At 37.7% G+C, this 17,331-nt stretch overlaps 3 protein-coding genes across 3 annotated transcripts in view; 2 read left to right on the top strand and 1 right to left on the bottom strand.

The window, feature by feature from the left end:
• LOC135224928 (glucoside xylosyltransferase 1-like) overlaps window positions 1-1,594 on the bottom strand; it is a 15,144-nt gene extending 13,550 nt beyond the window's left edge. The window contains exon 1 of the mRNA XM_064264251.1: window positions 1,473-1,594. Coding sequence (XP_064120321.1) covers window positions 1,473-1,490 — 18 coding nt within the window. The 5' untranslated portion in view covers window positions 1,491-1,594. The remainder of the gene's footprint in view (window positions 1-1,472) is intronic.
• LOC135224309 (glucoside xylosyltransferase 2-like) overlaps window positions 1-17,331 on the top strand; it is a 94,521-nt gene that overhangs the window by 38,180 nt on the left and 39,010 nt on the right. The window lies entirely within an intron of this gene.
• Window positions 7,127-10,894, top strand: LOC135224927 (uncharacterized). Its single transcript, XM_064264250.1, has 2 exons — window positions 7,127-7,665; window positions 8,842-10,894. The coding sequence occupies exons 1-2, from the start codon at window positions 7,408-7,410 to the stop codon at window positions 9,259-9,261; spliced, it is 678 nt and encodes a 225-aa protein (XP_064120320.1). The 5' UTR covers window positions 7,127-7,407; the 3' UTR covers window positions 9,262-10,894.

Genomic DNA, 17,331 nt, shown 5'->3' with positions numbered 1-17,331 from the left:
AATATGTATATAATCCCTAAAAAATGTATGCTATATATATACGTATATATACGAGTATATCTCTATACTCGTATATGTTTTTGTTTACAAGCCATAAAATCGACGAAAACGCAACGAATTCTGCAAGTGCTAGATAAGGAACATTACTAACGGAGATAATAATCAACCGCTGCAATACTTCTTACTTAACTGGTTTTCCTTTACTTTATTGTTATTCTTTTCTGTAGTTTATTTCTGTAGGTGGTCGTGTGGTAAACAACACTTCAGGCTTGTTCTTTATGAGGTTTGACATATTTTCAAAAACGATGATTACAGCATCGTTCAACATAACATATGGGGAGTGTGCGTCCAAGAATTCCCATTGAAGAGTCGTCGTCCTAACCCGGGTTATACTGGACCACTTCAACAAGAATATTTTGCACAAGAAAACTTGAAAATTAATGAGCAGCGCTACTACTAAAAGTGATAGCAATTTCTCTCTATTAAGAAACATTGTGTTAAATTAGAAGCATGAAAATGTTATCTGCAGCAAAGCATTCAACATGCTATATTAACATGCCATATTTATGCAGGTGAAATACAAGAAATTACAGCTTGCCAGAAGACAACAAGTATTTTACTTTGTTTATTGTACGACATACACGGAGCCATTCCAACTGGGTATTTTCCTTATTGTATAATTATCCTTACTTAAAATGAAAGAAAAGTTTAATGTAGACTGAACTCAACCCACGACTGTGGAAGGGACACAAGGTTTGGAGAAGTATTATGTATTTTTATTGTCGTAGTCATCATCTGTTGAACGGAGTAATTTTTGTAAATGAAACAGACTGAAATTACATACGAAGGTAAGTTAAGTTACGTACAAATTAGTTTTACTAGACCACTGAGCTATGAACACCTATTCTATAGCTGGCCCGAAGGATTAGATATTTTTACGTGGCTAGGTTACCAATTGGTCACCTAGCAACGGGACTTATAGCTTATTGTGGGATTCGAACCACACTATTTCGAGAAATGAATTTCTATCACCAGAAATAAATTACTCTGATTCCGCGTTGGCCGAGCCGGGAATCGAACTTCCGGACCATCGGATCGGTAGCCAAGCGCGAAAACCACTCGTTCAACGAGGAACTGTAAGACCACATTAATACGACAAGTATTGTTTTACGGATATGAGTCCTACGACAATGAAACTATATTTAAAACATTTTGTCAATTCGAGAAGAAAGCTCTGAAAAGAATGTTAGAGTCAGATGGAAGGAGAGACTGGTGTTGGAGGCTATGAATATGGTGATTTATTGAGATACGACACTTCATCCTTCATTTCTCAGATAACAAAGGCCTTAAAGATTTATGTAATTTTTTTATTTCGTGACTAAATAAAATGGTTATTTCTGACAGCACAATCACGTTTTATTTTAATATGGAATGTTACCAAAATGCACAAAATAACTCTAAAGGGAACTCACATGAATGAAACGTGTCATCGTTGGTCACTGTGTAGTAGTAACTGCAGACAGTTTTAAAAGGCAGATCGTAACAATCACTTCACTCTACACCACTGTCAATGTCGGACTAAGTTGGCTTATGCTGCGTGCACAGTTGATCGGCAGATTAATTCGGCGCACAAAATTAGCTTTGCTTCCGTACAGCTGTATTACCAACAAAAAGCGCAAGGGCGGTTGGCGAGGGTGGATCAGGGTGGGGGGAGGGCAGTTGAAAAAAGCAGCTGTGGAAAAAACTGTTGAGTGACAAATGGGATCGTGGAAGGGAAGGAGAAGGAGAGATACGGGAAGACGGTTTTGTGTACCGAGAAAAGTGTCTACAGCTCGAACGCGAGTTCGAGGATCTATTTGCTGATTTTATGTTTATGTTGACCAATTGCCAAAAGTTTTAACAATTTGTTTTTCAGTGCTATGGAAGGTCATTGCAACGAGAATGTTGGCACCAGAGTCCCTTGGTTGCAAGTAACAGGTTGGTTGTTGATCGAATTTGAAGATCTTCGTTTTCTCGTGGTAGTTCATCGGTTGCAATGACCCACCTAAGGTCTGCATGGCCACATTGGAGCCGCCGAAGATGTGCTACATTACTCGAAGCTGATCATCAGTGCAGACATATCCTCATCAAATTTGTTCAGAAAATAACCTTCATTTAAAAATACTTCCGTGAAGTTGGATGAAAACCCAGTTTAAAAAAATCTGGATTCTTGATTCAATAAGAGAGGAATAGAACGTCGTGAATTCTAGAATGTAGGATGACAAATTTTATGAATATTTACTTATGAGCCACGGTTCGTTCTGTTTATTAATCAGCAAACTTGAAGAGAGGCTGAATGAACTTGTAACGAACTTAATAGAACCTATTTCCCCCGAAGGAAGGCGCTCGGATTTTTTTCTTCTTTTTCCTTTTTACAAGGGGCAAGGTTCAATGAGGAGGCATATGGCCCCGCTCCTTCAGTGTGGCCACCCATATAAGAATGATTAAGTTTCAAAATTAGCAGAGAGTCGCGCCGCTCGCCGCTTGCAGCGCTTCCGTAGGCTTACCCTAGGACAGGGTTTAGATGGGAATACTGCCCGGGTACGGGGGTGAGTTAAGACGCTTGCGTTGTTATCATCATAGCTGAACAGACCTTAAAGGGTTTTCGTTTCTAAAGCATTTTTCCACGAAATGGAATGTCGGGGCCAAAGATATAGAGAGGAGAAATTGGACAGCGTATAGTAGTAGCCAAACCAGTTTGTGGCGTGCACTGCCTGGCGCCATTGCTATGCTATCTATGATTCTTATGTAAACAATGGCGCAACTCATACAATGTAAAGGGAAATCCCGTACACTTTAAAACTTGTTTTTTTCGGATGTCCGTCAAGACTGTCAATTGATTTTTGCACCATTCACTACATACAATATGTACTTTATGCAGAAATGATAATATTTAATTTTGCTGGCATTTTTCTTCGACAGCTAAATCATAAAGTTGTGTAGGTATAGCAAGTACATTATGGTTATTTCCTGAGTAGTCTTTAAAGATTGGTAAATTATCTTTGCAGCGTTTACCAGAGTCAATGTGTACTATATGAAGAAATAAAAAAAAAATGATTCTTTTTGCTGTAGTTTGATACACTTGAGCAATATAGTTGACCAATTTGTCGACGTTATGTGCCTTTCTTTCCACCATAAATTTACCGTACTTTTTTTACTCTGTAGAGGCAGAACTAATTATTATCGTTCTTTATTCTTGGATCAAACTGACACACAATGAAATTTGACAACAGTATGATAAAAGAATTGTCATCTCCAGCACTGTCAACCCATATAAGCTTCATCCATAGGCAGGATAATTTCATATTAATAATAGCCTAGGTTCAATAGCCTGATACCTAACAGCCAATCTTCACTAGTCTGTACTGTTGGTTAAGATGAAAAGTGAAACAAGTTCATATTGGATAAGGTCATAATTAAGGTTTCCAGTTTGAGGCCGATTTTAGATTCATGGATTTTGGGACAAATAGAAAATGATCCTGGGATTTTACGAGAAAAACAATTTTTTAGATATATTTCCATTGTTAATCATTCAAAGTAAATGTTTTACACGGATTTAAGGATAAAATCTTAATGATATGGATAAAACAATAAGTATTAAATTTTATTGGTATTTGATGATAAGAATATCAAGGACTATAACTTTCAATGAGTTACATTGGCAAGTTGGTGCCATCTTACAAAATATAAACAACTGAATGGGATATTTTAGTAGGCATATATTTCTTGAAATATACTAAATATCTTTGCCCAACAACTAATGATGATTAATGATATCATACAGAAAATACTGTCTCCATTTGTGACTTTAATTGATATCTAATTTGAAAGCTGTGTCAGTGTAATCCATATGTTTTATATATATGTGTGTGTGTGTGTGTGTGCGTGTGCGTGCGTGTGTGTGTGTGTGCGTGTGCGTGCGTGTGTCTGCAGACTGCAGTACATAGTAATTATTAGTAAATTAATATTTTGCCATGTTATTTCTATAACAATATTCATGTGCCTTTCTATTAGATTCCTTATTAATTTGTGTTTTATTTTTCAATAAATCTTTTAATGGAGCCCCTCTATTCATAATAGAAGCCTTTTTAGAATTATTTGATATTTCTTTCTCTTTATTGGAACAAACGTTTTATGCACAATATTGATTAGTCTTTTGCTCAAGAAATAATTACATTTCTCGTTATCAAGAAATATGTACTTGAAATTTATGAAAACTCTTCCTAAACAATAGTAATTCTTAATAAAGGTGCGTTCACACGATCGAACAATGTTCGACGGATATAATTATTACCAACTAGCAGTGGAAAGCGAAAAGGCTCGCTGATGACGTCAGAAGCGAGCACCAAGTGGTGTACCGGACACTGTCCGTGTCAGCGTTGCCAAAATGCGGAATTCTTGAGGTTATGACGGAAAAATAAATCCACGGTGCGAGCACCATCATTTCATTTTCCGATTTCCGTCTTACTCTGTCTGGAACGGAAAAAATTTCCGCATAGTTATCAAGGCTAAACAATATATATTGTTTTTTATATCTTTTTATTTTTATGATATAAAATGTATGTTTCAATATCTGTTGAACTGAATTGTATTTACAACTAAAAATAACAAAATAAAGTATTAAAATGGTAACTAATTTAGAAGTTTTGGCTGATACTTGTGTTGGTTGTCGGAACCAGACTCTGGTCGGAAAAATTATCCGTTTAAGACCTCTCTTGTTACACGCGAGTCTATACCATATTTGCCTTGACTTATCCCACATTATGTGTGGTTGGTACCTAATAACGTACCATTACCATTTGTTACAATTGTATTTGCTGCAGCTATTGTCTGAGTACTAATTAATCTTAATGTTATCTAATAACTTTGATGCTGAAAGCGCATAGCTATTTAAAACTTGCATTTCTGTATCAAGTTAAACCCAATATGAATTAGCAGAGTCTTCCATAACCTGCCTCTGTTAAGAATATGGATTAATTTGAATATCATAGGGATCATGTATTTCTGTAATGAATTGTCCGAAATAATTTCCTTAAAATTTTAACAATAAATATAGATATTATATGTATAGAATTAGCTAACCTTTGTTTAAGCTCTAATGCCCCATTCATACAGTCTAGCCATAAGATGAGGGATCGACAGAACGACATCTCTTTTATTTGATTATGAACTTGCTTTCAGGACATGAAATCCCAATAGAAAATTTGATTGGATTTGCGACACATGGCGCCAGTAACATTATGGGCCAACATAATTCATTAATTAGTAGAGTGAAGAAAGGAGCACCAGGTATCACAATTTTTAAATGCGCCTGTCACTCAATTCACCGTTGTGCCTCAAACGCAGCGAAGACACTTCCAAGAAAATGTGTACTGGAGCAATGGTGACCCCTCACCTTGTATTTCTCAAATAAGCATTTAGAAGACAGATTGACATCTTCACAATCAATATATAATGCCTTGCAAGACTCATATTTGCTTATATATTTTCAATTTTTAGATTTTATATCGCTTTATTTTAACAATTTCAATAAGCTAGGATTTTGTACTCAGATATTTTAAGGTTTTATTATATGCCTAGTAAAGTTACTAATAGTCAGCTCAATGTTATTGACCCTAGTGATGAAACAAACTTTATTTATTCCCCTTGAATCAAGTGTTCTTAGGGGCTAATGTTCACAAATCATTCCAAGAACCGAATATAGCTGCAAATGAGACAATGATTGCTGATATTGAAAACAGGTGTCGACAGTTCATGGAAACAGCTTGTGTTCAAATAAAGGAGAGATTTTCTTTAAACTCGAAATGGTTGCAGTTATGCAGTACACCATCTGTCGCAAATGGTATAAGAAATGACGCCCTACTAAGTATGCTAACACTGTCCAAGTTTGTCATGGAGGTCCCACTAATATATTCAGGTGATGTTCAGAAATTAGATTATGAATGGAGACATATACCTAATGTAGACATCCCAGAGGATACAAAAGCATCAAATAATGCGGAGGCATTTTTCCTTTTATCTTGCAAATGTAAAGAATGAAAATGGTCAACCAGAATTCAAACTTTTGCCTACGTTTACTCTGAATATTGTTTCCCTACCCACGTCAAATGCAGGTGCCGAAAGAATATTTTCGAAGATGAATTTGATAAAAACCAAAACTAGGAACAGGCTTTCCACCTCAACCAAGCAGCTTTAGCAATTGTGTCAGAAACTGTAAGAGAGAGGGTGGCTGTGTGCAAATCGAACCTACTGCGAAGATGATTAAGGTAACAAAGAAGCCCAGAACAACATGAGAATGTTGAGGAAGAACAGGAAGACATACTTTAGGATCAGTAATCAGTATTTGAAAAGTTTTTGCCGTTAATATTAGCATTTTTTAGTAAGTAATAATTGGGAGACATTTGAAATGATATCTTTTGCCAAAGAAAATTTTATTTTTGTTACAGTATATCTATTCTGTTATATCAACCACTAATTTATTGTTATATGTTGACCTTACATTATAATGCTCCCAATATTTATTATTGTTTAGAATCTGGTAGCCTGATAGGCTATACTTAAGAATTGTTTGAAATATTTCATGCTAAAGATGTGTTATGTGCTGTATCTATTTTGTTATTTCAACATTTTTTATCTCGTTCATATACTGTTGTATATATATATATATATATATATAATATATATATATATATCTATATATATATATATATATATATATATATCTATATATAATATATATAGTAATATATATCTCTATGAATAATATATACATATGTATTTTTCTAATGTATTTTTGTTAAAAAAAATATATATAAAAATATAATAAATCATCTTTCGTTAGAGTGATGAATGTTAATGATGAAAAATTACATTATTTTCATCATGACATTTGTCAGCTCCATTTAATATGAATGGGATGCAATTTATAGCTGCTCTAATTTTCTTTAGTTATCCATGAAATGAAGGTCAAGTTTACACAACTACCCGTTTAAAGGCCGTTTTCGTTACCACCAGTCGGAACCAGACGGAATTCATATGCGGATCCAGTGGCAACACTGGTCCGTGTTCCCAGCATCGAATCGTCACACACTGTCTGGTGTGGAAGTATACGATGCTGCCAGGCACACGATGAACAAAGTCACCTGGTTACAGGATTTTCAAAGTCCGTCAGTTCACTAGGTCTCAATTGTCCTGTTAACATGGCCAGCAGTACCTCAGTTAAGGAGAAAAGTTGCCACTGGGACAGAAAAAAAAACCCTGCTACTAATAGAACTATACCGGCAATATCCATACTTATGGAATGTCAAGGCTGATGTGTACAAGTATAGGAACAAACGTGTCGCGTCCATCAATGAAATAACGGCGGGAATGAATAGAAGTGGATTATCTGTTACTGCTTCTGAAGTGAAGAAAAAAATAGAATCCATCCGTAGTCAATATAGGCGAGAGCTACGTAAACTGGAGAAATCAAAGAAGTCGGGGGCTGGTGCTGACGACATTTACACCCCCATATTATGGTGTTTTGATGACCTTTGCTTCCTCAACGATGGCGACAGCATGAGAGAATCCGTGTCAAGTATGGATAGCCAAGTGTCTCATGTGCCTGAAGAAGTGTCTGATCATGAGGTGAGTACGTAATTGTCGTATATCTGTCTGTTTACCTGTCTTACAATGAGAAAACAAAACAAAACAAAATATAAACCAAACCATGGCCATATTTTCTTTATTGCCATAATCCACCTTTATAATACATTTGTCAACAAAGCAATGTAAAGTATGTTCAATATGCAATATTGGTGATTTGTATTATACATTACTATTATAATTTTACTCAGGAGTTATTGTAACTTAGCCTCATGTATGTATGTTTTGCCAGATCACAGAACCTTCCTCATTGAAATATTTCATATACAGATCGCGTACAATTGTGCCATTGATGGTGGAGGTTTGTTGCTCATACTCGAACGGTAGCATTCCAGGGATGTCTTCAGTGATTTCGTTATTTGCATCCGAACACACATTTGGGGTGACAGGTGCTGTGCGAAGGTAATTATGTAGTGCAGTGCAAGCGAGTACTATTTGTACTACTTTTGTTGGTTCAAGGTTAGTGGGTTTATGAAACACTTCAAATCTGTTAGCAAGTATTCCGAATGCGTTTTCTACGGTGCGTCGAGCTCTTGACAGTCGGTAGGAAAACACACGTTGCTCAAGGTTTTGATTTCGATGAGAGAAAGGTTTCATGATATGACGCTTCAGAGGAAATGCATCATCAGCAACGATCACATATGGTAATACTTTTGAGCTGTTAGGGAGTATCTCATCATCTGGCATACCCGCAGATCCTGCTTCAATATGCTGGTTGAGAGAACAGGTATCCCAAACTCCACCATCCGACACTCGTCCATTAGTGCCCACGTCGACATATATGAAGTTTGAGTCTGCATTGGAGACAGCCATTAACACGATGCTGTGGCTTCCTTTGTAGTTGTAGTAGAAGGAGCCGCTATCAGGTGGTGGCCTTATCAGGATGTGCTTCCCGTCAACTGCAATTAGGAAAGTTCCACTTCTTGGAAAACCCCTCTGCTACACGCATCCACTCCTCCGCTGTTTGGGGTGTCTGTTAATATGAGAAGAATGTTAAGGTTTTTAAGCATTCTCGATATATATAAACTATTATCCCCCCCCCTCTCTCTCTCTCTCTCTCTCTCTCTCTCTCTCTCTCTCTCTCTCATGTGTGTGTGACAGGAAATTAAGAAAAATAATACACGTTGGCATACACTAATGGCATTTATCTATTTTCAGATTTTCAATGATCCTATACTTCAACAAAATGAACATGGTTCTGTAACCCATACAACACCAACGCCTGTCACACCTGTCCCAAGTACATCACAGGATAATGTACGACCTGCAACGCATGAGTCTTCACGCATTCAGACTCAAAGTACCCGAGGGAGAAAAAGGTCTCTACCCACTAACGAGAGGCATGCGGTGCTTCAAGAAGCGCTTCTTCAACTGAAGGAACTATCTCGATCGGAGAAGGAGGATAGCGATGAACAAACTGCTTTTGGTGATGTTGTTGCCAATGATTTGCGGAAGATGAATGAAGAAAATAGGATCCATGCACAGAAACTAATTTTTGAGGTACTTTATCTGGGAAAATTAGGGACGTGGTTGCATGGAGCATATTGGGGCTTTGCGATTGTTGACGGACATGGCTAGGAGAAAGGGGAACAAACTCTTTGTCGTATTTGTTGATTTTAGTCAGGCTTATGATCTGGTACCAAGAGGAATGTTATTTAAGGTTCTGAAACGCTTAGGTTGTGGAGCTGTTATGTTGGCAGCCTTGATAGCTATTTATAGAGTAACAAACAGCATAATTGGTACTGCAATCATAACGACTACTGTGGGAGTTCGTCAGGGAAGCTCTACCTCGTGTCTTCTTTTTGTTGTATACATTAATGATCTTATTAAGCTTATTAAGAATAATTGCAATCCTGATGGGTTTTTATCGTGGCTCCATTTATTAGTCTTAATGGATGATACAGTTCTCCTTGCAACTACCAGGGAAGGTATCATCCATAAGATATCATTATTGAAGCAATATTGTCACACTTATGGGATGAAAATTAATGCAGGGAAAACCAAGTTTTTTGTTATTAGTGGAACAGCACAAGACGGTAGGTCAATTGAAATCGATGGTCTTACAGTAGAATCCTGCTCACAATATATTTGGGATCGATCTTTACTGCAGATGGCTCTGTGTCTTCCTCTGTTGCGGCTCATGCTCGATCCAGGATGCCACATATCAATAAATTTGTTTCATTTTTGAATAAAAATAATGATATACCTTTTATTGTTAAAAAAAGAGTTTTTGATGCTGCTTTAATGTCAGCTGTCCTGTGTGTGTGTGAGTCGTGGCTGAATGCGGACTTGAAGCCAGTAGTGAAGTTGTATAACTGGGGATTAAAACTATTGCTTGGCGTTAGAAAGACAACACGCAATGAATTATGTTATATTGAATCGGGGTACCCGCCATTACGAGATCTTGTTCGTAGCAAACCGAGAAAGTTTTTTAGTAGGATGTGGAGAGAGAGGTCTTCGTTGGAGGATGACCCTTTGATATTTTCAATTAAGACTGCATTAGGAGCCAGGTATAACACCAAGACTTACATAGAAGGACTGATTAATGATAGTAGAGATGATGTAAAAATCGCAATGGAAACACTCGGACGTAACATCGTTAATTCTGACTCCTCAAGAAAAGTTACATATAGAGAAATCAATCCAGACCTCTTAGTTCATGACATCTATTCTGTTAGGCATAATGTTTCTGAATCAGATAGTCTCATTTACTAGGTTCAGAATTGCATCTCACTCTCTGGCCGTGGAAGTAGGTAGGTGGGGTAGGAGGGGGAGAGGCCGTCTGCCTTTGGAGGAGCGGTTGTGTACCTGTGGAGCCATTCAAACAGAAGTACATGTAACACAAATATGCTCAAGGACACAACATATCAGAGATACATATAATTTATCTAACTTGAGGGATATATTTTCAAATCGGCGAACCCTGGCAGAGCAATGTAAGATTATATTAGCTTAATCCTTTATGAGTATTTATGAATATTTGTGTGGTGAAAAAAAATGAGATTAAAAATAGCTTTTTGGAGTATGATTTTTGTATATAAATGTCAAATTTTGTCCTTAATTTTGTTTGCCATATGATAACTCTTAGTTTTTGTTTTATTGTTGTATAAGATAGAAACCTGTTACTCTTACTTTTGTGTATATAATATTTTGTATTGCCAAGTGTAGTGTTTTGCCTTTTGTTGGACCAAATGTAGAAAATTACTGTAAATGTGAGCTATGTATAATTGTTGTGGTCAATAAAATATCTATCTATCTATGACCATAATTATGTCTTTATTGAAATTGGCATTAACATGTTTACAATAAAGCTGTGAAAGTAACAGTCATAGTATGTGTTTGTCCCAGGTTTAGAAACTATTCATGAAGAACTTTACATATGTGTAAAGATGTAGTTTTACCCGACGGGTTGTGCTTAAGGTGGGTAATGTACGAGTAGCCAAACACCAAGCACGTAGCTTTTTTTACATACACATAACAAGATGTATATTGTATGTAATTAATCTCGCGTCTATGCTCAACTGTAGGGGTGTACTTCACATTATGCAAGTCATTTTCATTACCTTCATAATATTATATGCACCGTCACAATCAAGCATTACTTACCTTCAAGTATGGATCCTTAAGCACATCATAGATGGCTTTGCACGTATCAGGAATGATTGCAGACAGACTCGGTTTTGAAATTCTTGTACTGTATTGAAGGGCACTGTAGGAGGACCCGGTGGAAAGATACATCAACGTTGCTTCCAGACGTGCTGCAGGTGAAATGCTCTCCCTCATACAGGTGTCCTGCTTGGTTAAAACAGGTTTAACCTTTTCCAGTAAATCGTAGAAAGTATTTGGGTCCATGCGCATATAGTTTGTGAAGTCCGATTCATAGCCAGTTTTCAATTCTTGGAAAATGGTTGCATGGCTTCCCCTTTCATTTCGTTTGTGCAACCAGTCCTTGTGTAATGTATACATTATGTTAATACAGATATTTTCCATATCTGTAAATAAACCCATGACCCAAGGGGTCATTGGCGAATTAGGAGAGCGATCAATAGCCATAACAAGACGTAAAACTAGACCATGCCATGCAATGCTTGCAGTGGCCTGGTTTGCATTTGTCTGTATCAACAATTGTCATCTCTTGTAAACAGGTCACAACACCTTCCATGGGAAGCTGGTGACCTATCACCTGTAGCGGAAACACATGACTTCCGAGTCGTATGGCTACGTATCTGTTATTTTTGTAATATGCTGAGATAGCTAGTGTTAGCTATCGATGCGACCCTCTTGTAAAGTTAGTTCTATCCTAATTCTCCAACAGAGCGGTCATCAGACCAACCTTTCCTATACTCCAATGATGGAGCTGAGAAATAAAGTTGTTAAGAAGTTAACTCAGGAAGTTTGAGTCATCTCCCCTATTCTGAAGAAGAAACAAAATCTACTTGATGTCACTCAGACGAGAAAGGAAAAAGGAACCACAATGCTTGCGTATAACAGTCGCAAAAATAGACATACAACTAGTCGCCGTCCTATACCATTGTAAGTGGTGGACCGCAGACAGTTACATATGGTGGCAGAACAACGTATCTACGTCTACCGAAGCAAACAGAATCATCGAGAATGTAACTAATCAGAAGTAAACTGAGGAAACAGGATCTTCAATCAACAGGCAACTGTAAACATCCTACGAACACGAAGAAATGTCCTTCATCGAGACGAATTCAAGCAGCTAAATCAACGTTTAGAGAACGACTTTCATCACATATCTTCGAGAATCAAACCGGACGTGAGTGCAGCATCGGATCTTCAGTGGGAAGCGAATCATTCAACAAATAAACAACACACGAGCAGAAGTCAAGGCAAAAATATTGGGTCAACCGCGGAGCAAGTGGAGAGAGAGAGGCTGTGACGTCATCACAACACTACAATCTTCCTTCATATATACTAAAGCTAAGTACATCCTTTATCCATTCAGGTGTTGTCAGTGAAGTGCTATACATCACGAGTCGATCGTCCATTATTCCTGGGGTGAGTTATACAATCTTAATCTTCCTTCGTTGCAGGAATCTATCTTCAACTACGAATTCTCGACTGCAGAATTTTTTTTATCTTTGTTGCTAATTTCTCTTTCTTCCAGAAGTTCTCCAGAAATATCTTTATCACATTATCTGTCTTTAATCTTATTATTTTGGGGGACTCTGCTATAATCTGCAACACATCTTTATTTTATATTGCATATGCGTTTACGTAGTGGACGGGTGTATTCATATAGATACTTTGATAGGATCGCAAGGAATCGTAGTGATAAGATAAAAGAAAAAGTGAACATGGCGAGTGAGTGCAAGATCTGCGATAGTTGCTTTTCAAGGTCGGGTCAATGGGTTCCTGCCTCAGAACGTCGAGTCATGGATCTCATCAATGGAGGCTCATTTAAACGCAAAATGCATCACATACCCATCTGTACAATTACAGGAAGCTAAAAGCTTCATAGACTTTGCTAAAGGAGATCCAGGCGCATATCTTAGAGGAGTCTCTTTCCAAGAGGCGGTTACATGGGACGATTTCAAAGTTAGGCTACGTGCTATATATGGCGGTGAAGAAGCCTTAGATGTAGTTTTGGCTTTAAGGAACATCCTTAATCAAGCCTCTATGACTCAGCTTAATGTTGTAGAACGGGCGGCAGTAATTGCCGACTGGCTAAATGAATATCAAGATAACTTACGTAACTCCACTTGGGTTACAAGAGCCAATATCGCCGTGAAAGATTTCATACGGTTGATATACTTAACATGCATGACAGTTATGTTGCCTGAAGCTTTAGTACGGTGTTTTGACAAAAAGCTAACGTCCGACAGTACGGAACTAGATGTGTATAAACAGATAAAAAAGCATATGTCTAAGTGTACTGACCTCGATCCCTTGCTTACTCAAGTTTTTGCAAAAAGGAAAAATAAGCCACAACAAGTAAACATAGTTAATAATAATCAAGCTGCAGGGATGACTTGTTACAATTGCAAGAGGCCAGGACACATGATTTCAGACTGTAGGACGCATTATTGTTCAATTCATAACAGCTCCACTCATTCATATAATCGTTGCTTCGCACGAAATCAACAGCAGAATCCTAGAAACACGCAAACCGTTGCCAACGATAACAAGAAGAAGAATCCTCAGTACTATAAGAAGAAGCAGACGAACAGCAACGCTGTTCAACATCAGAAACAAACAAATCGTGCTTCAAGTAACTCTGTTCCCGGGCCGTCTAGCCAAAACTCACAAGGTCAGACGAATTTTCCGAGTGTGCAAAGCAAAGCAAATACCACGTAATCAACTCCAATGGGGGAGAGAATGATGTTGGGTTATTCGTATCAACATCTTTAGTATCAAATAACCAATTTAATCATTTACCAGATCATTGTGAGACAATCGATTTTCCTATGAAACACACGACCGAATCTAAAAAATCAGTGCAGGTTTCCATAGATTTTCAACAAATTCACGCCATTATAAGCCAAAATGAATTGCGCCCCACATTACATGCAGTAAATTTAGAGCACCGATCCTTAACACTGCCTTTTGATTCTGGTAGTCCACGTAATATCATGGATTTGCGGACTCACCACTTGTTGTTTTCGAACTTCCCTATAGAGAAGTCCGGAGTAAGGCTCTCAGGTATTGGAAATAATAAATTAAATGTGGTAGGTGTAACGCATATTCAGTACAAGGTCAGTAAGCGCACGTTTACCGATACCTTTATCGTTGTACAAAACACTGATATGTATATCCCGCTGTAATTATAGGATACCCGTCTATGGGCATTCAAAACATTATCTTAGCCCCTGCCAAACACGGCGTGTATATCAAAGGAAAATTCTATGAGTCTTCTAACACCTTAAAATCAGTTTTGGACAAAAAGGAGACAAACAATAAAACAGTAACGTACGTTGAGGAACCAATCACTTGTCTCATGAATCAAGAAATAATCCAAGCGACCCAACAGAATTCTTGCTCACCCATAATATCAGCTTGCAGGCAAACTCTCGAGCCGAACGTAACTTCGAATATATTAGTGCGAGTAAAGAAAACTTTGCCGGGATCTGAAATGTTAATCCTTTCCGACAATCTGAAAACTAACGGATTGTCCGTCACACAAGCCATATATACAGTCGGCTCACAACAACAATGTAACATTGAAGTCTGTAATCATTTGAATGCCACTTTAGTAATCCACAAAAATCAACATATCCTGGATGTGGAAGTTTATAAACATCCCATTCTTACCGTCGCTGAGATCAATCACGCTCAATGATGAATCCCTTTTGCAATCTATTAAAAGTAAAATCAATAAAGACATTCAAGAAGAGGAAATTCAGCAGAAATTTCTTGATCTTTTAACTGAATATCATGATGTTTTCTCCACTACTGAGGGATCCTTAGGAAAAACGGATGTCATAGAACACCAAATAAGGTTAAAAGACAAGCAGAAAGTTATCTATGTACCTTCGTACAGACTCCCTAATGAAATTCCAAAATAAGATAAACGATGAAGTAGGTAAAATGCTAGAGGAAGGAGTCATTAGGAAATCGAACAGCCCTTATAATTTTCCGTTAATAGTCGTACCGAAAAAAGATCAAACCTGGCGTATCTGCGTAGATATCCGTCGCTTAAATGAGGAAACGATCCCTGATCGATTCCCAGTGCCATGTACTGACGATATTTTATCTTTGTTAGGTCAGAACAAATATTTTACCAGTTTGGACTTACTTGAAGGCTTTCACCAGATACCTTTAGAAGAAGAGAGTATCCCATACACCGCCTTCAGCACAGCCAGGGGACATTATGAATTTTTGCGTATGCCTTTTGGTTTACGTTGCGCCCCAATAACATTTACTAGAATGATTAACATAGTGTTTGGAGACTTGTTAGGGGATATCCTACATGCCTATATGGACGACCTTGTAATCTTTTCTAATACCTTAGAAGAACATCTACGTAAACTGGAGCTAGTCCTACAGAGACTAAGACAGCATAATTTAAGGGTAAAGATAAGTAAGTGTGAATTTTTCAAAACAGAACTAGTCTATTTAGGTTTTACGGTGTCCAGTCAAGGTCTTAAAGTAGTCCACGATAAGGTGTCGGCTATCTGTAACTTTCCGATACCTACTAACGTCAAGGGGATACAGCAATTTCTGGGATGTAGTGGGTACTATAGGAGGTTCATACACAACTACTCAATAATAGCCGCTCCCCTAACCGATCTTACGAAGAAGGGCGTAGATTTCATATGGTCTGAGAAGCATCAACAGGCGTTTGATACCTTGAAAGATGAACTGTGTAGTTCTCCTATATTAAAATATCCTGACTTCGGTAAGGAATTCTTTATTGCAACAGACGCCTCAGACCTAGGAGTAGGTGGGGTATTGCTTCAGCAATATGACAAACAGTTTTTCCCTATAGCTTTTTATTCACGTAAACTGAGACCTTCCGAAAGTAAATATGCAGTAATAGATAAGGAAGGGCTATTTATTGTTAACTCACTAGTGCATTTTAAGTTCATAATATACGGTTATCCCGTCAAGGTTCTTACTGACCATAAGCCCCTAACCGACTTCTTTAAAGGCTTTAGTCACAGTCCCAAAAGAACTCGGTGGCATATGATCATCCAAGACTTTGGCACTAGGATCGGATATCTACCTGGGAAAGCAAATATCATTGCTGATGCATTATCACGCAACCCCGCGTCATCTTGTACGGAGCCATTAGCTGAATTAATAGATATATCCACATCCATGCCTATTGTTAAAACTGTATCTGAACAGGAAGACTTGGGTTGGAGCGCTGAACTAATACAGACTGAACAAAGAAAAGATCAGCAATTAGAAAAAATAATAGATGCTTTGAACGGAAATCCTAAGGAAAAGGAATATATAAAGTATACGCAGCAGAATTATATAATCAAGGATAATATTCTGTGTAGATCCGTGACAAGGAAAACCCGCAACACACCACAGGTGACTAACGACCAGGTAGTGGTACCAATCTCACTTATACCAACAGTCTTAAATTGGTTGCGTGCAAATCCATTACATGGCCATCTGGGGTTCTCTATCATGTCACAGAGAGCCAAATCATTATTTTATTGGCATACGATGCTTACAGATATAAAAAAACACATAGCTAATTGTCGCACTTGTCAGGAAAACAAAGGGCACACGAAGACACCTGTCAGCCTAGGGGCCTATCCCGTGCCCAATCAACCCTTTGAAAGAGTACACTTAGATTTATTAACAGGGTTTTACGAGTCAGACAGAGGAAATAAGCACCTCTTAGTAATCATAGATGCCTTGACTCAATATACAGAACTGGTAGCGCTTAAAACTAAAACCGCGATCGAATGTGCTAGGAAGTTTTACGAGTGCTACATTTGTAAACATGGAATTCCAAACATGATAATCTCTGACTCGGATGGAGAATTCAATAATCATATCCTTAACTCGTTGTGTGAATTCCTTTGCATAAAGAAAATCAATACCATGATCTACCACCCAGAGTCTAATGGGCTAGTGGAAAGAGCAAATAGGAAGGTTTTAAACATATTAAGAGTTACGCTCGGGGGATTGGACCCCAACTGGGATATTGCCATACCTGCGGTC

The sequence above is a fragment of the Macrobrachium nipponense genome, chromosome 12, assembly GCF_015104395.2.
Source record: "Macrobrachium nipponense isolate FS-2020 chromosome 12, ASM1510439v2, whole genome shotgun sequence".
Taxonomy (NCBI): domain Eukaryota; kingdom Metazoa; phylum Arthropoda; class Malacostraca; order Decapoda; family Palaemonidae; genus Macrobrachium; species Macrobrachium nipponense.
The sequence above is the reverse complement of the archived record's forward strand: the minus strand, read 5'-3'. Positions and strand labels throughout refer to the sequence as shown.

Bases quoted from the DNA above. Each gene is read 5' to 3' on its own strand.
- LOC135224927 (XM_064264250.1), top strand. From the start codon at position 7,408: ATGAATAGAAGTGGATTATCTGTTACTGCTTCTGAAGTGAAGAAAAAA. The intron at 7,666-8,841 runs GTGAGTACGTAA...ATCTATTTTCAG, and splicing joins AAGAAGTGTCTGATCATGAG to ATTTTCAATGATCCTATACT.